Source organism: Pogona vitticeps, chromosome 6 (genome assembly GCF_051106095.1).
Source record: "Pogona vitticeps strain Pit_001003342236 chromosome 6, PviZW2.1, whole genome shotgun sequence".
Taxonomy (NCBI): Eukaryota; Metazoa; Chordata; class Lepidosauria; order Squamata; family Agamidae; genus Pogona; species Pogona vitticeps.
The window spans coordinates 61,764,092-61,790,870 of record NC_135788.1 but is presented as its reverse complement, the minus strand read 5'-3'; the positions used below and the strand labels follow the sequence as shown (position 1 = coordinate 61,790,870).

The 26,779-nt window shown below is 41.1% G+C and overlaps 2 protein-coding genes across 20 annotated transcripts in view; one reads left to right on the top strand and one right to left on the bottom strand.

Moving 5' to 3' along the window:
- Positions 1-6,484, bottom strand: part of FIGNL1 (fidgetin like 1) — an 80,031-nt gene extending 73,547 nt beyond the window's left edge. For 3 of the 17 annotated variants that reach the window (XR_002300992.3, XM_073002563.2, XM_020798397.3), the window contains exons 1-2: positions 4,891-5,471; positions 3,040-3,221 (exon numbers count right to left, since the gene is read on the bottom strand). Coding sequence is in view for 2 of the 17 variants with exons in the window: in XM_073002561.2 (XP_072858662.2) it covers positions 4,891-5,083; positions 5,610-5,659 (243 nt within the window). In the remaining 15 variants the exon portion in view is untranslated. The other 14 variants (XM_078377456.1, XM_078377455.1, XM_078377454.1 and 11 more) reach the window with 8 other exon arrangements.
- Positions 6,485-6,785: 301 nt separating this feature from the next.
- Positions 6,786-26,779, top strand: part of BLVRA (biliverdin reductase A) — a 39,944-nt gene continuing 19,950 nt past the window's right edge. Inside the window, exons 1-3 of one of the 3 annotated variants that reach the window (XM_073002578.2) lie at positions 6,786-6,910; positions 16,700-16,825; positions 20,546-20,672. In XM_073002578.2, coding sequence (XP_072858679.2) covers positions 20,554-20,672 — 119 coding nt within the window. In that variant the 5' untranslated portion in view covers positions 6,786-6,910; positions 16,700-16,825; positions 20,546-20,553. Of the gene's footprint in view, positions 7,007-16,699; positions 16,826-20,545; positions 20,673-26,779 lie in introns of all 3 variants that reach the window. The other 2 variants (XM_073002576.2, XM_073002577.2) reach the window with 2 other exon arrangements.

Below are 26,779 nucleotides of genomic sequence, written 5' to 3'. Positions count from 1 at the left end.
CACCACTACCCCATAGCACACAAGTGAGCACAAATGTCCATCCAGTCTTGCCCATATTGTGGCAAGAGAAAGGTAGCAGAAGTGGCAGCATGCTCACACACCCCTCCACTGTATATGGGGGACGGAAGGAGAGAGTAGCAATGTCCATTTCGGAAGCTCTATGGGCAGAGCTTTAAACTATTTTAATGGTGAATAGGATTTTTTTCTTAATCTGCAATTACAGCTAGCAGGCCCATCCAGTAAACCTATATCATCAACAAACAATACTGAGTCTGAAAGGTTAATAAATTCTAATGCCAACCTGGCCCTATCCAAACACATACATGGAGCCCAACATTTATAAGTAAGCATGAAAAAGACCTCCTAAAACGATTCAATGGGACTTAATGTCACAAACATAATATTAAAGCCTTGTGGTTGCAGATATATTTACTGGAAAAAAATGTCTGGGGGAGGTAATTTAAGGAGTCAGCAGAATCATCTGGCTAAGCTTTTCCTCTAGGCTGCAGAGACTTATTCCAATAACCTCTGGAAAACTAACATATCCGGAAGAACACTATGCTGAGTCCTTCTGCCAATGACTCGGCATAGAGTTATTCAATTCTGTAAAAGCATGAATCCAATATGTCTTAGCTGACAGTGTTCAGTAGCAGGTTGGACTTGATTTAAATCAAATCAATTTAAATCATGATTAAATTCTTTAAAAAAATTAAATAGATAGATGCTCATAATATAAGCCCTACCCCAAAAATAAGCCCTAGTTAAGTGAAACCCCGCCCTGCACCGTTGTGCAGCAACCAATAGGTAACATGACTGTATTTGAATAAATGTAGATTGTTGTACATCGAAAAAAATAAAACATCCCATGAAAATAAGCCGTACTGTGTTTTTTGGAGCAAAAATTAATATAAGACCCTGTCTTATTTTCGGGAAAACATGGTATTTTTTTTTTAAAAAAAATATTTACCCTGGTAGACTGTGGGAATTTATTTTACATCTTGGTAGAACCAACATTACATAATCCATTACCTAAGGTGACATCTTGGAATTTTATATAGAAGACCCACTATGGACTAAGCTGCATGCCAAAATGCTGACACAACTATTTTGAGCATTTTCAATCTTCCCATAAGGAGATGATTAATTTTAAAATAATAGTCAATGGATACTTAAGAAGGGTTTATCTTCCTTCTAATGCTAATCAAAACAAGCATTGACTATGTCTTCCACATTCTTTTTTTACAAGTAGTCTTTAGTTCCTACCCAGGTGAAAAAAAATCCTGGGATATTTTCTGACCCCATGGAATTTCCAATGTATTGAGAGTTAGCAGAAGAGTTGTGGTTAAAGGGATCTTGTACTTCCTGAACCCCTTCATGGATTGCTGCCTTGTCATGGCGAAGGGGCTTGAGTAATTCAGAGAAGTGAAGTTATGGAGGCACTGACAGATTTTACTTTCCTGGGCTCCATGCTCACTGCAGATGGTGACAGCAGCCATGAAATTAAAAGACGCCTGCTTCTTGGGAGGAAAGCGATAACAAACCTAGACAACATCTTAAAAAGCAGAGACATCACCTTGCTAACAAAGGTCTGCATAGTCTAAGCTATGGTTTTATTTTTTAATTTTTATTTATTTATTTTATTTATATCCCGCCTATCTAGTCGGTTAAGACCACTCTAGGCGGCTGGTTTTTCCAGTAGCGATGTATGGAAGTGAGAGCTGGACCATAAAGATAGCTGACCGCCGAAGAATTGATGCTTTTGAATTGTGGTCCTGGAGGAGACTCTTGAGAGTCCCCTGGACTGCAAGGAGAACAAACCTATCCATTCTGAAGGAAATCAACCGTGAGTGCTCACTGGAAGGACAGATCCTGAAGCTGAGGCTCTAATACTTTGGCCATCTCATGAGAAGAGAAGACTCCCTGGAAAGGACCCTGATGTTGGGAAAGAGTGATGGCAAGAGGAGGGGACGACAGAGGACGAGATGGTTGGACAGTGTCATCGAAACTACCAACATGAATTTGATCCAACTCCGGGAGGCAGTGGAAGACAGGAGGGCCTAGCCTGCTCTGGTCCATGGACTCATAAAGAGTCGGACACAACTTAACGACTAAACAACAAAACTTCCTGAAACCACTAAGAATATCAATATACCATTCTATCTACTGTGCAGCCAATCTGACAACCAGAATGTACCATTTCAACTACTGTGTCTCAAGGCTTACTGAAAAGTAGGATGAGGACTTTTTAAAATCCCAATAAATTCTGAGGGTCAGGGCAAAAAAATTACCCACAGCAAAATGCAACAACTTTGGTTGAACATATTGTGCCCCAGTTGATGCTTTCCCGTTTTTTTTTTAATGTACTTGGCTAAGTGGCTGGAAATGTGGGGATATGGTTAACAAATCTTCAAGTGACAGCACATCTAATTCTATGCGAACTTTGTAACAAAATGTAACTCTGGGGTAATAAAATATCACGAACAAGTGTTAACATAAATTTGGTAAGAAAGGAACAACACTGATTAAGTTTGTCTATTCTTTTCACACATACTTCCCATTCAGGAGCTACAATGAAATTTGTTATCAGTTGTCCATTCGGGTGACAGATCAGAATTTGGAAATGACATTAACAATTCTCTCAGCAACAGAGTCAGAGCACTCACTGGCTTTCAACTGGCAACTGCAGATTTGACTCAAAAAAAACCTGAAATGTGTAAATAAAGTATAAAAAATTAAAACATGTGAAGAGATGCCTATTATCACTTTCACAGGAAATATATTTTCAAATATTGAAGTTCAAGCTACCAAGGAATACACTTTTAAACAAAAATCTTAAATTACTACCCACATAGTGACAAAGATATCTGGTTGTGTAGCCAGAGGCTCAGAGTTTGATTTCTAGCTGTACCTCCCCAGAAAAAAGCCTTGGACAAGCTGTCCAGTCCCTCAGAAGGGAGTAGTATTCTCTGCCTCGAAAACCATGGAAAGGATTGCCATAAATCAGAATTGACTTGACAGCATAACATATTCTGATATTACCAAAAAGAAGATAGATGTTGTCTTCCTGAATTGAGGCAACAGTGGCTTATGTTTCTCCATATAGATTCTCTTGTAAATGGTTGTTGTGTTTTCCGGGCTCTTGGGCTGTGTTCTGCAGGTTGTTCTTCCTAATGTTCTTCCTTCTCTTTTAAATTGTTCAATTTTAAATCAATCTTCCTTTTCTTTTAAATGTAAGTACAAAGAGAAGGGAAACAAACACTGAACAGGGCAGACAAAGAGAAGGAATCCTTTGCATTAACCATTAAGGAAAATATAGTTCTAGAAGCGGTAAACGTGTTAGTAAAATGTAGTATATGACATATGGTGTGTAACAGGTCCGTAACAGGCTTTACAAGATTAACAGCTACAATTCAAACATACCTACAAGAAAGTAATTTCATAAAATTCAAACACAATTAAATCTGAGTAAACATACATATGACTGAGCTCTAAAACTCACAACAAAAATGATCAGTTTGTTTTGTAATCAAAATCTCCCTCTAGCGGCTAAAGAGCAGACCTTTACTAATAGCAACATTTTTTAATAAATTAGCCAGCTTAAGCCTCTCATATGTTGGCTCTGCCACATGAGTGTTGAAGTGGGATGCATTATAACAAAAATTAAATGTCTGTTTTAATGAAGCAGATTTAAATAAAGTTATACAAACATATTATTTTATTCTATTTTAAATTAGCAATGGACACTCTACTGCTTTTCTCCCTGGGATAGTAGTAGTTGGAATTCAACAACAGAAACATATATTTATTTTTAAATTCCAGGAAACAAGATTAAGTTTTTTTTTTAATTTACTTTTATAACTTATTTTGCTTGACTAAAATAACTTTGGGGGTTTATTACTTCACAGACACTAGAGAACAGACTTAAGCCAACTTTCTGTGGAGCACAATCTCATGCATGCTTTCTCAGATATGGTGTTTTAATTTAAGTGGATACACAGCATTTTTGATTAAACTCTTTTTTGAACAAACTTAAAAAATGAATGAGTCACAGTTAACAAGGAGGAAACACACTGACACAAACCAATCCAGTCCTCTTCTGTATTACATTATATTTCAAGTTTTTAAAATCACTTCTATTGTAAATATGAGGAATGATATCTTCATAGCATATGCTCTTGTTTGTACAACCACGTAAGTGTTGAGATGTTCAGATAGACTATTCAAATTTTTGTTTTTACTTAAGACATCATTACAAAATACCAGAAACTTCAGGGTAAAGGAGAAAAAGTCTAGGGACCCAACTATACAGTTACCAAAAATCACATTAAACCTCATGTGTCACCTTTTCAGGTTTCTTGCAATCACTCCTATGCAAGTTTATTCAGAAATATATCCACTGACTTCTCTGCACTTCCTTTCAAAACCTCGAGGATTGAGGCTGGAAAGTTCACACACACCCAGCACCAGCCTAACTAAACTGTACAGTATTTTATAAAAGCTTAAAGGTCAAGTTATTTGTTACATCTGATTGAAATGCAGTTCTTTACTTACTTCCAAATATGCTTCTCACTGAAATCAGCCGGGCTTACTTTGAATAATCCTATAAAGACTGAGCCAGATCTCAACATTCCTTTAATTTAAATTTTTTTAAAAAAAAGTTGGCTTTTCCTTGTGATGTACTTCTCGCGGCCAGAAAGCAAGTCCCGAAAACGCAAAGACGTTCATATTTCAATGGATTATACAGACAGAAATCTATCTATTTAGTCAAATATTTGCATCTTTTTCTCTTTTTTCAAGGGTTAAGTTTGAAAATGGGAAATTATAGTCGAGATATGTTCAGAGGAACAGCCCTGCGAGAGAGAGAGAGAACAAAGTACGCCGGATACTCACCAAGGCGGAAAACCAAGCAGAAAACGCCGCCGGTTCGAAAGACCGCGCGGCGAACCGGGACATCCCCGCCTCTTCCGTGGGCGTGGCCATGTCGTCACTTCCTAACGTGAGCCACAGCTTTATTATATTATATTCCACAATTGCTGCGGTGATTGCAGAGCACCCTCGGATGGGATTCACAAGGCATTTCCATCTGTAGCAGGAGAGGAAACTGGTCCCGTTATTTTTAAAATGAAAGAAAGTAGACCTGGTCGCTTTTAGAGCACTTACTTTATAATGCTCATCTCGTACTACTGTAGGAAAAAAACACTTTATAAAATGAGAGATGGTCCTGATCCAAGTAGGGTTAGCATGTAAAACCTTCAAACATTTTAATTTAACATGTTTAACTCCTTAAAATAAACTCATTGTCTTAAAACGCCTCCCGAATCGCATATTAGAGGTTTAATCTTAAAAATAGGCTGTTTTTCACGCTCTGAAAGCACAAAAATCGCCCCTCTAGCTTCCTGAGTTTTTGTTGTTTTTAAGACAAAACTTTTGATTAGAACGTTAAAAGTAAAGCACTAGGATCTTGGCAACTGGTTGCATTCTTTTGTGGAGTTGGAAACTTTCCTTCTAGGTAGAATAGCAGCAAAGGCTTTGCGTTTTTCATCAGGACACAGGATTTTATAAAAAGAAAACCCGCTTCATGCTCTATAGCTCTGACGACCCCCCCACACCTTGATAAATCTGGCTGGCCCTTTCCATGTTGTTGGACTGCAGTTCCCATTAGCTCTCACCACTGGTCATGCTTGCTACGACTGAGGGAAGTTGTGGGCCAATGTTTTGAAGGCCGCAGGCGCACGCGACGGAATGTAGGCGCTTGCAGATCTTGAGGCACTACAAATCCCATCAACAGAGGTACTACTGAGGCACCAGGCGACATGCAAATCTCCGGTGTCACACGTTCCCCTTTATTACAATCCTTTCTCAACCTAGTAACCTCATTTACATTGATAACCTTACATTCATGTCATACCATGAGTTATAATGTTTCATATTCTTCCACTTTTGAATTTAATTAGCAAAACTGCTAATACTTAAGAAGTACAGATGACGGAGCTTTATTTGTGCAGCAGAAAGAGTGGCGGCAGGCAACTCCTGCTTTGCAGCGTTGAAATAGGTCCCACCGGCGGAACTTTCCTCTGCCCGGTACAAACTGGGGCGTTTTGCCGGCTTTTGCGCCCTCACCAAAAATAACCTCCTGCTGGTTCCTTGGCTTTGCGATTCGGTGCAGAAACTTCCTGTAACATCTAACAAGGGCGATGCCATTCAAGGTTACATAAATCTTATACCGATGACCTTTTCCCGACCAGTATTTTGCACCTTTTTTTTTTTCAAAGCCCAGATGAAAAGCAATGAATGATTCAAGAATGAAATCTGTTTAATGAAACACACTGGAACTGAATACCGACCAGTAACATGCCGGACCCGATTCATAGCGGCCCTAACGAGCTGGCCGGTTGCATGATGATCTATACTGTAAAAGTATCGCCTATTCTTGTCCTTGAACAAGCGAAATGAGGTATTTAAAGAGTGGCTTTATTAGTGCTACACGCCCCTCCCCTCCCCCCGTGAATTTCCACGGCCGAGTCTGGATATTCGAACCCAGGCTGACCCTCTGGCCATTGCACTGCAGGTGTTACCCGCGCAAACGCGGCGGAGCCAGCGCAGACAACACCCGGCTTCCCTTTCGAGGCTGCCTGGTCCCTACGGTTTTTTTTTCTGGGGAGCCCCCGCCCCGCCTCGTCGAGAGGCCACCTCCTCGCCTGTGCCGCTCTCGGGAGGCGCCGCCCTTTCATTGTCTCCGGCGCGCCAGCTGTGCCAGTCCAGCGACTGGTTCCTTCTGCCCTTGGTAGAAGGAGCCGCCTTCCGATCGGTGGCTCAGCCCCAGAAGTTTGGTTAGAGACCGAAGGAGGGGGGTTGCGGTTCGCTTAACAACGACTGGAATCTTCCTCCGAGTTGTATAAGGGGTGGGGAGGTGAGTGCCGCAAAGGAGAGCAGCCTTAGCAGCATCGTTACTACAGGGCAGTTGGTTGTGTAAGCGAGGATCTGCAGGGAACTGGGCGAGAGAAGGGTAAGTGATACAGCCCTCCTTCTCTGTTCAGCAAAAGGGCGGGCGTTTATGTTGATGGAACTGTGGAGGAATTATACTTGCTGGCTGATAACAAGCGTAACGTCTTTAGGCAATTCGTTGCTACTGGGGGTTTACTGACGGAGCTCAGTCGTTCCCCCGCCGCTATTAAATTTATCAAGTGTTTCATTTTGGAAGCTGGCAATGATTATTAGAAAACAGCCTGTGTTTTATTCCACTTAGTTAGTTAGTTAGTTAGTTAGTTAGTTAGTTAGTTAGTTAAATAAAGGCAAAGTTGGATGAAGATTGCTGGAATGCTTGTGAAGTAGATATCAAATGTAAAAATAGCTGAGAAGCCCATTTTTAAAAGAGGAAGAAGCCTGTGACTTTTAAAAGTGGTTAATATTTTTTTAAAGCTAAGTTAACATTTTCTTCCATATTTGAAGGAACCCTTTAATAAAGAGGGAGGAGTAAATAAAAGAAACAACCGTGGGAACAAGAAATGGGGTGTGTCTCGTCTAAGACTTAATTGACCAATACTGTATGTACTTTTGGCTAGTTATCTGTGATCTGATTTGAAGATAAATTTTAATTCTGTGAGAAGCAATCCTGATGCTCAGTTGCTCAAGGGATGAATTCCACATTGTGTGTTAGCTAACAAATGGAAAATAAGCATAATTGAAAGTTCTCTTTATTCCCATGCATATGTTTTGAGGTTTAATTAAACTGCAGAATTTTTAGTGAAAAGTTCTCTCTATATGTGAAAGGTTAGCTTTTGCTGATGTCTTCTTTGAAATACATAAGATAGAGAAAAATAGGTACCTTTTAATGTTTCAGCTTTTCCTTTTGAAATGTTTTTCAGAGATGAAATACTCAGGTTGTGAGCCTGGTTGCTTATCTTGCCAAAACAGTGCCTCTGACACTGCACAGCAATTTCAGCAAACTTGGAGGGATCACAAGATAGGCACGAGTTTATAAAGAAGTATTGGGGTGCAGAAACATTAAAGTGAGGGACAAAATAGCAAAATGAGGAGTGAGTAGGTGGAGAGACTCATGAGGGGATGGGGGTTGGAATCCTAAACAGCAGTATTCCACATGGCAGCATTTTGTCGCAGGTCCCACTTGTCTGGCACAAAAGTTAACACTAAAGTTTCTGTCACACTGTACCACACTTGTAGCACAAACTAGAGACAGGATCCCAGATGGGATTCCTAGTGTCCAGAGTCAGTGGAACAGTGGTTCCTAACCTTGGGTCTCCAGATGCTCTTGAACTAAAACTCCCAGAAGCCTACACCACTAGCTGTGCCGGCCATGATTTGTGGGAGTTGTAGTCCAAGAGCATCTGGGGATCAAAGGTTGAGAAACGCTAGAGGGGTTTCTCAAATGCAGACCTACATCTTCTCCCATAAGGGAACTACGTACTGCTTAGTAGTTTAATTTGCCTGGAGAAAAGCTCTGCACTTGCTGTGCTGAGTCCAAGTTTGCCATCCGTTTCTGAGACTGGGCAGGCTTTTTGTAGGATTTGGGGTGTGGGAGTGAAGCTTCGTTTGCTAACATGGAGTGTACACTGTGAAGAGATGTGCTACACCTTCACACGGGATTCTTGCAATATGGAGACCTTCTATTCTTTAAGTAAATGGACCTGTTTCCCATATGTTTATATAAAAGTAGTCTAATGTTTGAGGGGTTCAGAGTGTATGTGTGCTGTTAGTAAGTAGTACCTCTAGTTTACACATTGGAAAGAGTAATGTGTGACACTACACCTGTTCTCTGACGCTGGTTCAGTGTTTATATTAATAAAAGTAATGTGAGAACCAGCCATCAGTGAGGGTGTAGTTTGTAGCATGGGTCAAAGTGACTCATGCTGCAACCTAACACCAACGGTTTTTGGCCATCAGTTCCACTCAGTTCCAACCTTACATTTGCTGTATTTCCGGCTGTGACCTAAGTCAGGGACAGAGCAGTGTGTTTGCTTCTGTATTCACCTGTCTTCCCATTATCTTTGAGGTTATGACTTAACCTGGTGTTTTGACTATATTTGTGTTCATAACTTTGTGGCTCTGGTGCTTGAAATCTCCCAGCAATGAACTGGGAGACAGAGCCTGCGTTGTGCACACACAAGATCGCAGCTCTATGCTTTGGCATGTTGAGTGAAAGGATTGGCCGGTAGCAGGAATGGGCCAGAGCTCTGCTGGAAGTTCTGCAGATCTCAGGTCACAGAGGGTAGACAAGAACCTTTGGTCTGACTGCCTATAAAGCCATGTCAAGGTTTTCCATTGGCATAATGTACCTTAGATTGGAATCTGTGTCGCTGTCCCAGTCATTTCTAGAGTACAAAGGCAAGATATTTCCTCCTTGGAGGGACAAGAGGGAGGCATGAGAAGGAAAGGACTGTCATCAGCAACTCTTAAGGATAATACAGTGGGGTCTTGACTTGAGAACTTAATCCGTATTGGAAGGCGGTTCTCAAGTCAAAAAGTCTGTAAGTCAAGTCTCCATTGACCTACAGTGCATTGAAAACTGATTAATCCCATAACATGCCGTTTTTGTTCCATTTTGGTTTTTTTCTGGTCTGTAAGTCAATTCTCAGTCTGCAAGTCAAACCTAAATTTTGCGGCCAGAGAAGTCTGTAACTCAAAAAGTCTGTAAGTCAAGCCGTCTGTAAGTCAAGGGTCCACTGTATAAGGTTGAAGAAAGGTCAGCACAGGTCAGAGCAAGAAAAAGGTGATATAGGAAACCAGAGGAAGTCCTTTCTCTTTACTCTTCCCAGTGCAAAGACATACCATTTCTCTGATGTAAGTTAAGATACATCCAGTCATTTCTAAGAATTACAAATGAAGGTTCAAAATCCGTTTGATTCCTAAATTAAACAGGGAATTTGGAAGGATTGTTGTATGGAAACCAAACAGGTGGTAATGAGGATGAGCTGTGGAGGGGTGGGGAGATGACTCTTAGAAATAAACCCACAAGGAAACATCAGCAGGCACATGATTTTTTTTCCACTGCAACTACCACAATTTAGTAGGAATTTCCCCAGCTAAAATTCTGGTGGTTTTAGCAAAAAAAAATTTAATTCTCAGGATCCTCACTTGTTTGTTGCCAAGGCTGTCTCTGTAGACAATTATTAAAACATCAACATGGGTGGATCTTTCTAAGCACCATGGGAACAGCAAAGTACTAGGGGAGTTTGTTTGAGAGACACTACAAACCCTAATGAGCAGAGAGACTACCACAAAACAGGAGATATTGGGGACCCATGTGGGTTGTATCTGACCTGCAGATACAGGACCCTCTAATCCTGGCCTTGAGAAAGAAGAAACCAGCTGTTGCCATTCCTCACTGTTTGCTTGGAAGCAGTTTCCATCTGTGTGAACGTTTTCAAGACTGAGCTTTTTGATGTACATGGTAGATGAGTTAGATTGCTGTAGATTCAGTAACTTTGGTCTTAGAAATATTACCTGATTCATAACTTTGCTTACTTCCAAAGAGGGAAAATAATTCAGTTGTGGATTCTGTGTTCTAAAGCAGTACAATCCCGTATAGGCTAGTTTTTCTGAATATGTTTGTGATTGGGTTCAGTACTCTCTTTGGGCAACCCCTCACTTTTGGCAGGAAATAAAACTGGAGACATTTTTATAATCTTCAAACTGTCACTTTTATTATTTCCACTCTCCTCCAGCACATTATTCAACAGATCAAAACTTCTCAATTCTGGCATCAGGCCATAACTAGGAGAACCAAAACTCTTTCCATATTCCCAGGGGCTCAGTGGGGAATTCGCCTACGTTATTCCCGATACATCGGTCTTTGGGGAGGAGTACTCATTAGGGCACAAATCGTCCCACAGCATGAGTGTCTCACCCAGCCCCTCTCATCTGGCTTATACAAACAGTTGTGGCCTATCTCCGTCTCTCTGAAGCGCTAACTCACGCAGTGCCACAGTCACGGTCCACTCCTGAGTCAAGAATTGTGCAGGTCTTCCTCCCTCCTTCTCGCTTCCTCTCATGTTCCTCCAAAACCGAATTGAACCAACACACCCCTTCCTCACTTATATCCTCCTCCCACACTGACACCTCTTGCTCCACCTCCTTTCCCTTCACGTCCTCCTCCACCAGACAGATCTGTACCTGTGGCGATCAACCCTTTGTTGCCCCTATTTCTTTGGGCCTTACAAAGGAACACACGCCCTTTTTGCTGCCACCAGGTATTCTCTAATACCACTTCGAGTCCCACACAAGAGCTGCCACCCCAAAAGGGTCATATAATTTAGGAAGCAGGGTTTAGGATTAAGTATTCTTTTATTATAGACTAAATCAACAGGAAAATCATATATGAGTTGGTTCAAGTGTTAATACTTTTATGATCATGTAGTCAATCACTTTACTATCAATTTTATATCTCTCTTGTTATGCTTATACGTTCATTCCTGTTGGTTCCATGTGTTTTACTTTTAATTTCCTTTCCTAAACCCCTTTGATCTATTCCTAAAACCTTACATTCTCTATACACCTTCTGGTCCCTGACTCTTTCTACCTCTCCCTAACTACAGCTGTCCCTAACTGTCTCTTCAACTCCTTAACTGTCACTCTAACTCCACCCCTCCTGCTCTATCCTTGGCTCCTCCCCCTTAGCTGCTGTGATGGACAGGTAGGAATGACATCATCTTTTTGGATTCCGCTATAGTACATTTTCCACTTTTTTTCTCTAATTCAATTTTCTGAATCTCCTTTCTAACTGTCACTCCTTTAGTCACTGTCTTTTCCTCATTCTCATCATCCACTCCTCCTTCTACAGCCTCTGTCACCACGGACGGCTCACTCTCGCACACTTCGCCTTCACAATGCTAAATAGCTTTTAGCTGTGTGTCCTACTTTAGGTGGCGCTGCGGGCTAAACTGCAGAAGCCTGTGCTGCAGGGTCAGAAGACCAAGCAGTCGTAAGATCGAATCCACGCGACGGAGTGAGCGCCCGTCGCTTGTCCCAGCTCCCGCCAACCTAGCGGTTCGAAAGCATGCAAATGCAAGTAGATCAATAGGGACCACCTCGGTAGGAAGGTAACAGCGTTCCGTGTCTAAGTCGCACTGGCCATGTGACCACGGAAGATTGTCTTCGGACAAAACGCTGGCTCTATGACTTGGAAACGGGGATGAGCACGGCTCCCTAGAGTCCAACACGACTGGACAAAAAATTGTCAAGGGGAACCTTTACCTTTACCTTTACCTACTTTACAGAGAACAATTGTTTATTTGAAGTCATAATCTGTTTGTAGATTTTTCTTATAATGTTTTAAATTATTATTATTTTGCTGGTCAAATTTAACTCCATCTGACTTCTGAAAAAGTACATATGTTCTTGAATGCCCCTTTAGTGGTATGGTATTAACCAAAACCAAGTGTGTGGATATTTTTATAGTGTATTTCCCTTGATATTGTAAAAGGGATGTACCAGTTGTGCCTTCATTTACAAATGTCCTGAGTTACAACCAGCTCCGGACGCAAAATTTTGCTTCAACTTGTGGCCAGAGCTTCCAGTTACGAGCAGAAAAAGGCAGGGAATTCAAATTGCTAACCGTTGGTAGGTGAAGAGGCTGCTTCTTTGTAGCTCTTTCACCCCAGCAATTAGAGAGTGTGTGGAGGAGGCTTCAGACTGCCTGGTAAGGTAAGGTGCTTCTTTCTGCTTTTTAAAAACTGTTCTGGGTGGGTTTTACAGAGTGGTTTGGGGCTGGGTGGTGGGATTATGTTTCTATGCTGTGATGGGTTTCTTTGTTTTTTGTTGGTTTTCCCCCCAATTCTGATGGGTCTTGGGGGGTTGTTTGTTTTTTGGTGGTTTTCCCCCCATTTCTGATGGGTCTTGTGGGTTTTGTTTGCTTTTTGTTTTGCTTTTTTTTTTGCACTTCCAATGGGTCTTGCACTCTTTGCTTGCTTTCGGCTTTGCTTTTTTGCATTTCCGATGGGTCTTGCATGCATTGCTGCTTTCTGCTTTGTTTTTTTTGCATTTCCGATGGGTCTTGCATGCTTTGCTTGCTTTTTGCTTTTCTTTTCTTGCATTTCTGATGGGTCTTACATGCTTTACTTGCTTTTTGCTTTGGTTTTTTTATTTTTTATTTTTTGCATTTCCAATGGGTCTTGTATGCTTTGGTTGCTTTCTGCTTTCCTTTTTCTCCATTTCCGATGGTTCATGCATGATTTACTTGCTTTTCTCCCCCCCCCCCCCGGCCAGAATGGATTAATCGCATTTCCAATCTTGCAGTGTTTTTTTTTTAATTTTTTGTTGTTTTTTGTGAGGGTTTTTTTATGGTTTTTGTCTTTGGCTGGAACAGATTAATTGCATTTCAGTGCATTTCTATGGGAAATAGTGCTTTGACTTACGACCATTTCGAGTTACGACTAGAGTTCTGGAACCAATTAAGTTTGTAAGTCGAGGCACCACTGTAATTTTTCTGTCTATCAAAATACTCACAGTATTCTGCCTCAATTATCCAGCCTGTAGCAAGAGAAGCTTTCCTACAACTGTCAATTGTGAAGGAACATTTAGAAATATGAGTGTTTATCTCTTCAGGTGCTTAGATAATAAATACCATAAGCCTGTTTCTGTTTACATTATAGAATTTGGAAGGCCAATAACAGTGTTAGAATTAACTCTGCTGCATGGCTCATAAGCCAGTATTGATAATCCCCTTCCCAGCCTTCCATATTATGTCTAAATGAGTACTGTATTTGAGGTGCTGTGGATTCCCTTTGCTAGATGGTATGTCACACAAGTGTCTTTTTCTCTGCATTCCCTTGAGTCAATTAAGACAATTGTTTAAGGTCTACTCTACAGAACCCTTAACTAAGCAGGGATGGTATTTTATTTTTAGATACCAAGTATCTCTCTTCTTAAACAAATAAAGTTTACTTCAATTGTTTTGAAGAAATGTAGCTTTATCATTAAGCTTTCCAACCACACTCTTTAAAAATAAGATACAGTGTGATAATTCTGCTGGCCAATGTAATGACCAGCCTAACACCTCTGTTTAACAAGATCCTGATATGTGTGGCAGTCCCACATACAGTACCTGAATTTATCAAGCTTTATACATCGTAGCTTTGTGCTGTCAGGCTTGTGAATGGCTACTTATCTATTTGCATGTAGTATAGAGATGGCAACTTGTAGTTCTTCAAATGTTGTTGGAGTACATATCTATTTGTCCTCAATACTGGCTGGTGGAAGTTGCAGCCCCCAAAACATCTGACGGTCCATAATTTGCCAATGTCTGATGTAGCAAGTTAGAAGCTTCTTGAGAAAACTGGTTAGCAATGACTTCTAAAAGTTTTAAGTGTAGAGAGGTTTTGACAAGAGTCATCTGCAAGGACCTTTTAAACCTCAAAAAAAATGTTGCAGTGGCGTAGCAGGCCAGTTGTCAAACTGGGACTCAGGAGACCTGAGTTCAAAACTGTTATTTGCTTAGGGATTGGCAGTGGTAAATCTTTCCTTGAACATCCGACATACCTTGAAAACAAAACTACAACTGCAATAATTAGGAACTGACTGGACAGGATATCAGAACAACAGGAGGACTTTTGAAAGTTACGACCTTTCTGATTTGATCTAACATCTTGAATATTAATACATATTAACACATTTTGTGTGGATGTCAAGAAGTAAATAAATTATGGTTAATATAATTTGAGCAATAGAAGGATTCACAGGGTATATTTTCTTAATAGATCCCATAGGACCTGTTGCTTAGTCAGGCATACAAAAGGCAAATAGCATAACTGCAATGGATTCTTGCTACTAATTAATGAGTTCCCACTTGGATTTTCAGGAGTATGCCAGTCCTGTGCATTGGTGTATGTCTGAAAATTCAAGCAAGGGCTTGTTGGCAAGTTGTATGTGTGGGTGCAAAGGCTTTTGTATAATGGGAATTTTCCTTAACACATAAGACTTTTTTAATATTAACAAATTCCCACATTACACTGGCCATGTATTGGATGAAATTGGCCTGCTTGAGTATTCTCGCCTCCCAAAGAAGTTCTACAAAGAACAACTCCATAGTCCTTTTCAAAAGTCCTGGGTAAACTCAGTTAGACCCATTTTACAGAAGTGTGGGATTAACACAGAGTCCTTGCCCACTTTTGCCTTTAATAGAGCCAAGCATCTGGTTAACGAAAGAAAAAAGAGTCTTCACTCTAAGTGTCCGGATTTGTGTGCCACCTCACAAATGTCCTGTTCTCATTGGTTCTCCCTGTACAAAACATTGTTTGGTTTGGAGAATTATTTTGTGAACCTAACCTCAGCCTCTTTAAGAAAAGCATTCACAGCTCTGTGTTTTCACTGTATGCCATCAGCCATTTTTGAGAGGGGGGGGAGATATGATAATGTTCCATTTCATCAAAGACTCTATCTGTGGATCACGGGAGGTCGCAGATGCTTTCCATTATTTATTATGTTGCCCTTTGTATGAGCATTCCAAAAGCTAACTTCTTGCTGGAATTCTCAGACTCCTGTGTGATAGACACCCACCCGCACCTTGGCTCAACCTTGCACACTGCTTGTGGGTAGGGATGTAATTACTACCTGTCAAGTAGCAAAATGTGCTTTGGCAGCAAAGAAAATACATGTCAAGCATCAAAAGTCTTAAGAAGGGAAGCCATGTCATCTTGTATTTATCTATGGACACATTGTGTCAGTACAGTTTTGTGTTGCTGTTGATATTGCAGTGACTTATGCTTTTAAACAATAAAGTTTGTTCTGTTCTATATTCACAAATTATACTTTTTGTTTACTAATTTTGTGGTGGAGATGTCCCAACATAGCATGAAAGTACTTCGTGAAAGTGTTTTAATGAGAGAAAAAAGTTTTAACTAGCAAGCAGTAATACTCTAGAAATTAATTGAAAATTAGGAATTAACTGAAAAATCCATTGCCAGCAAAAAAGAAAAAGAAAAAAGAAAAAAAAAGCAGCATGTCTAGTTTCAGTTTAACCCAGGAACATTTATTTGCATTGCTCTTGGACACTCAGTTACTGTTTTTGAATGATAACTAAGCAATTCGTTTTACCCTCAGCCTTATCTTGAACAGTCAAAAACAAGCACACCTTATCTCTTTGATACAGAAGTGACAGAGAAGTAGCAAACTCTGCAAAGCAAAAATTAAAACTAAACAGTGTTGCTGCTGTTACACAAACACTAAAATGTTGCTTGCATTTGATCATAAATAAAGCGATACTACAAAGCTGTTTACATACTCAACTCCTGATGCAGTTCTATAGGTAGGAAAGATGCTTTTTGTGAGCTTTAACCTGATGCCCAAATAACTAATGCCTCCAGCTTAGGGGAGAAATTTTGGACTACAGTACCCTAAATCCAACCACGATGGCTAGCCAGCATTCCCAGAATCTCCTAAGTAGATTAATTTAAGTCTGTCTGCCACACACACAAAACCTCTGTCTTCTCCAGGTGTGTGCTTAATTCTGTATCTGGCTTATCGTTCTGCCCGCTCTTCAACCCTTCCATTTCTAGTGCTGTATTCCCTCTTCTGTCCATTGACTATTGGTTTAGAAGAATAGATGGAATGTCACAAAGGCTAAGTACAGACATTTATTTACAGGACAGTTAACTTACCACATGCATATATCGCTAACCATTTCACCATAGTTTCCTTAACCTGTCAGCACCTGATAGGCTGTTAAATTCTTCTTATCTCCTGGCAGGATGAACCAGTCAGCTACAAATTCTCAAGCAAACTGAACAAGTGTGCAAAACGTTGGAGGCATCTGCTTGAGAAGAAGGGCTAACAGCAGATAAACTCAGGTTGTCTTTATCCTGTAATACTACAAGTAAGTGTTTTGAGAGAAAAGGGCTTCCAGCCTGCAGGAAAGATTACTCTTGCATACTATTTAAGGAGTGGGAGAGGAAAGAAAAAGAGGGGTTGAGATATAATAAGCATTTTTCTCCTGTATTGATTTTAGTGAGAATGACAGAAACTTAATCATGCATACAGTGATATAGCAAAAAATCTCAATGAACTTCTTCAGTCTCTCCTTAATATTTCTTTTCAATCTAGGCAACAAATAACATAGACTTAGATATAAGGAATTACTCTATAGGAGCTACTTTTTTTAAAAAAAGAGACTAAAACATTTTCACAGCCTAGAGGGAGAGAGGAATAGCATGTTCTGTGCATTCTAAGGTAAAGGAAATTATTATTAAAAACCTACTTACAGCATTATTTTGTACAAGCACAGCAAAAAGCATTCTATAGGCAAAATCAAAAGATGGGGGTGCCCCAAACAAAAAATTATAACTATGGAACTGGACCTCAGAGTAGCACCACATTTGGCCTGGATGCAGCAGAAAGTCTGCTGTTGAAGTGTGCCGAATTAGGGGATGCTTGGGCAAAGGGTTTTCGAGTTGTGATTTTTTTAAAAAGGAACATTGTTTTAGACCCGCCCCCAGAACCAAGCAACCATAAACCTACAGCTGATTTTAAAAAGAGATAAAATATGTGGATAAGACAAAATTTGAATACCTGAAAAAAGCCTGCTCTGTGGGAGGACCTTTTTTTCCTTTTGGGATGATGGGGTCATTCATGTCTGTAATGCAGAACCTTTCATTGCTGTTTTTTAACCTCTGAAACTTTTGAAATAGCTGCCTTTTAAAAAAACTTCCAAGAATTCCAAAACTCCAATCTAAGGCACAGACAATAACACATTTCAAACTGAAGGGCTGGAAGGGACACTACATATCATTAAGTCCAGTCTCTGACAAGGAGGCACAGCGGGAAATTGAACTCCCAATCTCTGGCTTTACAGTCAGAGACCTAAGCCACTGAGCTATCCAGCCATTATTGGATCCACATAGGATCATCCCTAAAGCTCTGTCCAATCATAGGGCCCATCTGTGGCCACAGACTATACCACGGAAATCATGGTTTCCTCAGCACATGGTTTTTCATTAGTGCAAAACATGGATCTGATGCACTGATCCCCATGGATTCACATCATTTATAACTAAGATATGATTTATAACTATGTCCAATCATAGGCCCCATTTGTGCTCATAGCGTAAAACACAGAAATCATTATTCCAGACTCATTCTGATTGGTCAGAATGCTATGCTGTGCAACTAATTTAGTCACTTAGAATGTTCACAATTCTATTATAGTTAGACATTATCCCTGGTTAGGCCTCACCTTGTCCAGTTCTAGATACCGCACTTAAAGAAGGATGCTGACAAATTGGAACAAGTTCAGAGAAAGGCAACAAGGATGATTAGGGGGCTGGAAACCAAGCCCTTTGAAGAAAGACTGAAAGAACTAGGCATTCATAGTCTTGAGAAATTAAGACTGAGGGGAGATATGAGACCACTTTTCAAATACTTGAGAAGTGGTCATACAAAGGAGGGGCAGGATCTGTTCTCAATGAACGAAAAGTGCAGGGCACACAATAATGGGCTCAAGTTAGAGGAAGCCAGATTTCAGTTGAATATCAGGAAAAACATCCTAACTGTTAGAGCAGTGCAACAGTGGAACCAGTTACCTTAAGAGGTGGTAAGTGATACAGCACTGGAGGCATTCAAGAAAAATTTAGACAACCACCTGGTAGATATTTTTTGACTGGTATTCCTGCATTATAGGCCCCTTCCACCTTCATGATTCTGTATGTGTATGGTATAATAGACGCTGGTTACTTATTTTTTGCTCCTGTGAGAGTTCAGGCTTGAATTGATTGACTACACACTTTTCTGCTTTTCTGTCTATCTTCAGTGTCTCTACCTACACCACATTTTAAAATATCTGATTTTTGTCCCTGTCTGTCTTCACTATCTTCCTTTCACATAGTATGCATGATTTTGACCTTGCTTCCAGTGACATTCTTTCCTAACTCCAACTTCTTCCTTTTTTATTATTTCAAAAAGCAAAGGGATGTATTTTGGAAAATATTTACAACAAATATTTACTCTATGTGAGGGAAATTTCTGATTGAATTTGTGGGTAGCATGGGTATATTTAAACTCCCATTTTAAAAAGCCTGGAAATTCAGTTCTTTTAAAAAAACACAAAACTCTGGTTTATGAATGTGGGATATTATGCTTTTGTACCCACAATTCAAAAAGCCAGGAATTGGCCCAGTGTTGGTGCAAAATATCATGCCCACGTTGCCAACAGGAAAAAAGTTGCCAAGCTTTACATAGCAAAGGGCAGCCTGAATGTTGACAACACCGATGGCAGAAGTCAAGATTGTCTACAGCAGGGGTCCCAAACCCCCAGTCCACTGACTGGTCCTGGCCTGTGGCCTTGCCAGGACCAGACCGCAGAGACAAATCTCTTGCCCCCATGCACGTACATATGCATGCCCCTCCTGTGCATGCACGTCCCCTCCCACACACACGGTCCCTATCACACACACTTGGACTCTTCCATGGCCCCTCCCACACACACACAGACCCTCCACACGCACGCTAAACCAGTCTGTGGAGGCAAGAACCACACTTCCACAGGACACACCCTTCTGTTCACTACGATTCACACTTGTTGAAAAACTGCCCTATCAATTGCTTTGTGTTTGGGTGAGAAGTGATTAACTGCTAAGCTAAGCTTCTGGAATTTTCCCTCATGTGGTGTCACTTTGTGAATGGTAGCGGTGCGTAGGGACTCCTATTCAACACATTGGCCATTAGCCTTTGCAGTGTCTCAGAGTTCCACAGACTATTTCACATATATATGACAAACCTGAAAGAGGCTGCCCAGAATTTGGAGTTCTGTTACCACCAGTGTGCTGATGACACCCAACTCCCATCTCCTTTTTAATATCTTCCACGAAACCCTTCCCTTATTCTCTCAGACCCCAGTGTGTGGTCATTCCTAAGTCCCAGGGAAGCTGACTGTTACAGCTGAAGTTTGTTCTTGGCAGATAAGGGGAAAGCAAGCTGCCTGTATCTATTCCTTCTCTGGTCAATCTCCTTGCCACAAATTTCTTTGTCTAATTCCTGTGTTCTAATTCGGTTGGTCTTCACAGCTCAACCTCCCTCCTTCTCTCTCTCTCTCTCTGTGAGTGAGTGAGTGAGTGAGTGAGTGAGTGAGTGAGAGAGAGAGAGAGAGAGAGAGAGAGAGAGAGAGAGAGAGAGAGAGAGAGAGATTGAGTGGTGAAGGCAGTTTTCTTTTACTCTGTGCATCATTATGCAGCATTCCTTTAAAGCAGTGATTCCCAACCTTGGGTCCCCAGATGTTCTTGGACTAAAACTCCCAGAAATCATCACCAATAGTTTTGATGGCTAGGATTTTTGGGAGTTGCAGTCCAAGAGCATCTGGGGACCCAGATTTGGGAAACAGTGCTTTAAAGCATTAACTAACTTCATTAGAGTTTAGAAAGCAGTGGTTTTTTTTAATTCATTAGAATTAGAAGGGAATAGATTTTTAAACAGTCAAATTCAGTATCTAACTACGAATAATAGCTGTTGTTTTGTGATAACTTAAAGATCATTAAGAAAAATAAGTTTATTATAACTCCCCTTTTTAAAAAAATTCCTTCTCTCTTGCCCTCTCTCTTGCATATAGGATTTGCGATGTTTGGTACTGTAGTGGTTGGGATTGGAATTGCTGGATCTGTGAGGATCAGAGACTTGCTGAATCCTTTGCCTTCCAGTCCTACAGAGCATCTGAAACTACTGGGCTTTGTGTCAAGGTAAGAGAAGTGTAATTATGTGGTATAAGAAAAAATATATCATAAGACAAATATGTATGTATATATTGCAGGGAGCACAACTTCCAAGGCTTTAAAATTTCTACCCTGACAGGCCAGTTGAATTGTCAGTATTCTACCAGAGCTTAGAAGTAATTAGCCTGAAGTAAGTTACCCATAATTAGGTAACCTTCCCTGGTAACAAAAGCATGGCTCAGTGACAGTACAGTGGTGCCTCACATTGTGACGTTAATTCATTCCGCAAAAATCGCTGCAGAACGAAAACATCGCTATGCGATATTAAAAAGCCCATAGAAACATATTAAAACCTGATTAATGCGTTCCTATGGGCTTAAAACTCACCGTTCAGCGAAGATCCTCCATAGCACGGCCATTTTTGCTGCCTTTTAAGCAAGGAATCCGTCCCTAAACACAGCGGGCGGCCATTTTGTTTACCCGGCAGCCATTTTGAAACCGCCGATCAGCTGTTTTAAAATTGTCGCTTTGCGATGCTCGGTTCCGGAAGCAGGGAACTGAGCATCGCAAAGGGAAATTCCCCCGTAGGGAACATCGCAAAGCGATCGCTTTTGCGATCGTAAAAAATGCGTCACAAAGCGATTTCATTGCTTATCAGAGCGATTTCTATGTGAGGCACCACTGTACTCTTATAACTTAATACAGTGGTGCCTCGCATAACGATGTTAATTGGTTCCATTAAAAACATCGTTATGTGAAAACATCGTTAAGCGAAACACCATTTCCCATAGGAATGCATTGAAAACCAGTTAATCCGTTCCAATAGCAGCCTATTCAATACATTTCAGTGGTGAAAAAAAATCACCAAAAATTCAAAAAGACTCAGAACGAAGCCAAATTACTTTAAGGAAGGTTTTATTAGGTGCACTAACGATTCCAAGCATTTTAAACATGTTTTTAATATTTTAGAATATTTTTAAAATAGCCAAAACAGGGCTGTCAAAAAAAACGTTAAGTGAAACGGGACCTAAAACTGTCATCGTTAAGTGAGGCAAGGTCCCAAACATCGTTATGTGAAAATCCCCCATAGGAAACATCGTTAGGTGAGGCGGCATAATTTCCAGGAAAGGCCATCGTTATGCGAATTCATCGTTGAGCGAGGCACTCATTAAGCGAGGCACCACTGTATAGGAAAATCTCATCTCTTTTGCAATACATTTGTAAGTTTTGGTTATTTTCATAGCTGCAGAGACATAGCCTTCCTAAATGGTAGAAGAAGAATATTACATGATTCAAATGTTGTGCCTTTTATTGGGGGCCATTCAGATGCATTTTAAAGCAACTATAAAAGTAACTAGTTTCTTTTGAGAAAGTAGAACTAAGTAGTTACATTAAACTCTTCAACTGCAACGGTAGCTATTCTAGGAGCCTTGCCACTGCAACTATAATTGCTTTTAATAGTAGTATCTCAAACTAATTCTGTTTAGGAGTTAACTGAAAGAGGAAATGGGAAGAAGAAGGCATTCTAGTCATACTAATACAATGGGAAACGTTGTGAATAAATAGCAGAGATTTTAATCTAGTAGTCTTTTTGCTCCTAAAATCATTGCACTGCCTACAAAAAAATATTACAGTGGACCCTTGACTTACAGACGGCTTGACTTACAGACTTTTTGAGTTACAGACTTCTCTGGCTGCAAAATTTAGGTTTGACTTGCAGACTGAGATTTGACTTACAGACCAGAAAAAAACCAAAATGGAACAAAAACGGCCTGTTATGGGATTAATCGGTTTTCAATGCACTGTAGGTCAATGGAGACTTGACTTACAGACTTTTTGACTTGAGAACCACCTTCCAATACGGATTAAGTTCTCAAGTCAAGACCCCACTGTATTCTATAGCTTCACCTTGATTACCTGTGATAGGATTTACAAACTCTAGCGTCGTATACGTTAGAAGTTTGTTATGTGCTCCTTACCAAAAGAGAGAGACCCAGTGTGGTGTAGCAGATATAGTGATGGACTATGACTCAGGAGGCCTGGATTTGAATCCCTGCTCAACAATGGAAGCTCACTTGGGGAGTGGAACTATAAAAACCACTCCTTAAATATTTCATCTATTTTGAAACCCCTATTAGGATCGCTGTAAGTCGGTTTCAGTTTGATGGCACATAACAACCAAAAGTGTACCATTGGGTTTTCAAGTGATGGGTGTGCAAAACCTTCCAAAGAATGAGACGTATGTGTGTACGCTTGTTGCCAAGGTACCATTGTCCTTTCGATTAGCAAACTACTAAAATGTAACAGATGTTTTCACCAACCCTAACCTTGCTAACCCTAACCCAGAAGTACAAGCTGGATTCCGAAGGGGCAGAGGAACTCGAGACCAAATTGCTAACATGCGCTGGATTATGGAGAAAGCCAGAGAGTTCCAGAAAAATATCTACTTCTGCTTCATTGACTATGCAAAAGCCTTTGACTGTGTGGACCACAGCAAACTATGGCAAGTCCTTAAAGAAATGGGAGTGCCTGACCACTTTGTCTATCTCTTGAGAAACCTGTATGTAGGACAGGAAGCAACAGTTAGAACTGGATATGGAACAACTGATTGGTTCAAAATTGGGAAAGGAGTACGACAAGGCTGTATATTGTCCCCCGGCTTATTTAACTTATATGCAGAATACATCATGCGGAAGGCTGGACTGGAGGAATCCCAAGCTGGAATTAAGATTGCCGGAAGAAATATCAACAATCTCAGATATGCAGATGATACCACCCTGCTGGCAGAAAGTGAGGAGGAATTAAAGAACCTTGTAATGAGGGTGAAAGAGGAGAGTGCAAAAAACGGCCTGAAACTCAACATCAAAAAAACTAAGATAATGGCCACTGGTCCCATCACCTCCTGGCAAATAGAAGGGGAAGATATGGAGGCAGTGACAGAGTTTACTTTCTTGGGCTCCATGATCACTGCAGATGAAGACAGCAGCCACGAAATTAAAAGACGCCTGCTTCTGGGGAGTGAAGCGATGACAAACCTTGACAGCATCTTAAAAAGCAGAGACATCACCTTGCCAACAAAAGTCCAAATAGTCAAAGCTATGGTTTTTCCTGTTGTGATGTATGGATGTGAGAGCTGGACCGTAAAGAAAGCAGACCGCCGAAGAATTGATACCTTTGAATTGTGGTGCTGGAGGAGGCTCTTGAGAGTCCCCTGGACTGCAAGGAGAACAAACCTATCAATTCTAAAGGAAATCAACCCTGAGTGCTCACTGGAAGGACAGATCCTGAAGCTGAGGCTCCAGTACTTTGGCCATCTGATGAGAAGAGAAGACTCCTTGGAAAAGACCTTGATGTTAGGAAAGTGTGACAGCAAGAGGAGAAGGGGATGACCGAGGATGAAATGGCTGGACAGTGTCTGCAAAGCAACCAACATGAAATTGACAGACCTCCGGGAGGCAGTGGAAGATAGGAGGGCCTGGCGTGCTCTGGTCCATGGGGTCACGAAGAGTCGGACACGACTAAATGACTAAACAAACAAACAAACAAAACCTTGCTAATCACCCTTTAAACTGCCCTTTACTTTGACTGGGCTTGCCTTAAGCCCAAATCATAAGAGCCCAAATAGTTTTTAAAATGAAACATAAAAATAAGATTTTTATTGGAAAATTACAATGGTTAAACTGTACAGTCTTAAGCTTGAGGTCACATGAATCATAAATGTCCACATTCTCACGCCAGAACTAGCTCCTCTGGTAAAAAAGTAATTATCTTGTACAGCAGGGGTCTGTGGCCCAGGGCTGGTCCATGAGCCTTGTACGACTGGGCCACAGAGACAGATCTCCCACCCCCATGCATGGTGGGCGTGGCACACTCACATGCAAGCTCGGGTGAGCGGCTGCATTCACGGATGAACTTGGTGTGTTCACAGGTGGACATGGTGTGCTCCCTTGCATGCGAACCCCACTCACCCGTGAGCGCGCCATGCCCACCAGTGAATGTGCCACGCCCACCATGCCCACCTGCGAATGTGCCATGCCTACCCACAAACATGCTGCGCCCACTCGCAAGTGCGCGGGTGTCCCCGCCTCCCCTGCACATAAACCCCACCCCCAAACTGGTCCGCGGTTCCGAAAAGGTTGGGGACCACTGTTACAGCACACTCGAAAACCCAGACTCTTTTCCTCCTTCGATACATTTTAACTCTCTTTCCCTCCATCCTCTCCAGCTCTTTTTGTATCTCCTGCTTGCTTCTCTGGATTGGCTCTCCTTCTGACTTCTTCCATCCAATCACTTTCTGTTGTTACTGCATGAACTGAGTGAAGGTTCTGTCACAGATGTTATAGTACAGTGGTGCCTTGACTTACGAACTTAATCCGTTCCGGAATGGTATTCGTAGGTCAAAATGCGCTTAAATCTAAGCACCATTTCTCATTGAAATGCATGGGAATGGAATTAATCTGTTCCAGCATTCTAAAAAAATACAAAAAAAAGCACATAGAAAACCCCATCGGAAGGCACTGGGGCTTTTAAAAAAACAACAACCAAAAATAAACAGAGCAAGCCCCGAAGGCTGCAAAAAAACCAAAACAAAACCCTAAAATAAACATCGAGCAATCACCATGCTGGGACTGCAAATAAAATAAAATAAAATAAAAATAGAAAAAATACCAAGAACAAACAACAACACAGCACAGAAACATAACTCCCCTCAGCCGAAACCCACCCTGCAAAACCCACCCAGAAGTTTCTAAAAAGCAAAAAGCAACACCTTACCAGGCTGACCGAAGCCTCCTCCAATGGCACTCACTCCCCAGCGGATGGCAGCCGAGGCTGTGGAGGGGGCCCTTACTCATGAATAGACCCACACCTTTGGTGGGACTTACTCATGAGTAGACTCGTGCCAGTGATGGGCAGGGAGTGCACCGGCTTCCCGTGCCCGGCAGCAATCCAGAGCCACCCCTGCCTCTCCTTCCTCCTCCTGCAGTGCAGGAGTAAAAAAGTTCCCTAACCACCTGCTCTAACCATTGAGGCAAAAGAGCTACAAAGAAGCAGCCTCTTCTCCACCAATGGTTTGAATTTCCCGCCTTTTCCCCCTGCCTTCTTAGGTTGAAACTCCGCTCACAAATTGAAGCAAAATTTTGCGAGCGGAGCTGCTCGTAAGTTGAAATGTTCGTAGGTAGGGGCATTCGTAAGTCGAGGCACCACTGTATATAAGACAAGAGAGTTGTATCAAGCTATATAATGCTGCGTCAAGAGCTGATAGCAGATGCTCCCTGGCCTGGGGTATGTCATTGCTGCCTTCCCTCAGGGCATGAGCCCAGAGAAGGTTGTGGGGGGTGTTAACCCAACAGAGGATCACCTCACGGTCCCTTCAGGGGGTGTTGATGTAAATTTCCTGGCCTGGGCTTCTTCATATCAGTAGAGCTTAACATGATGTTTCACTGCAGTTATTGACTGAGCATCTAAGCATTTGTACATTTCTAGTCTTCATCCAACACTAACACAAAACCCTTTAGACAGCATTACTTTAAAGCAAGCTCTTTGAATTGTTTTGGATGCTTGGGCAATACAGGAAAATACACTCTGTTTCCCCCTAGTGATCAATCCTAAATTTCAGGACCGTGAAAATAAAACAATAGACAAAAGAAAATATTTTCCTTTATTGGATTGATACAAAAATGGCACATTAATTTATTCCTTTTGAAATACATCTAAAATACATCTAAAAATAAGTTTTAAAAGTGTCCAGAAACTGCTGTTTGTTATTCCATTGCTTTGCTTTTGAAGTATTATTCAACCATGTCCAAAAAAGTGACTGCTTCCAGGTAACTACAATACTTGTAAATGGTTGCTTGCAAGCGTTGTGCATACTTACACATCTGCAGTGATCATTTGTTCTGCTTGAGATATACCAGCATTATAACGAAGTGCATGAGCATTACAAACAAGGCACATTAGGTGGGCTAACATTTCTTTAAACTTGTAACAATGTAAAGCCAAGCAGGTTGCGTCCCTATGATCTTGATGGTCCTCTTTCAACTGCTGTTGTGTGCATCAGGAACTCCCATTTTTAACTTTGAATTTCTATGCTGTATCTGTGCAGTTTGTACAGGAGGTGTGTTTTGATTTGTTTT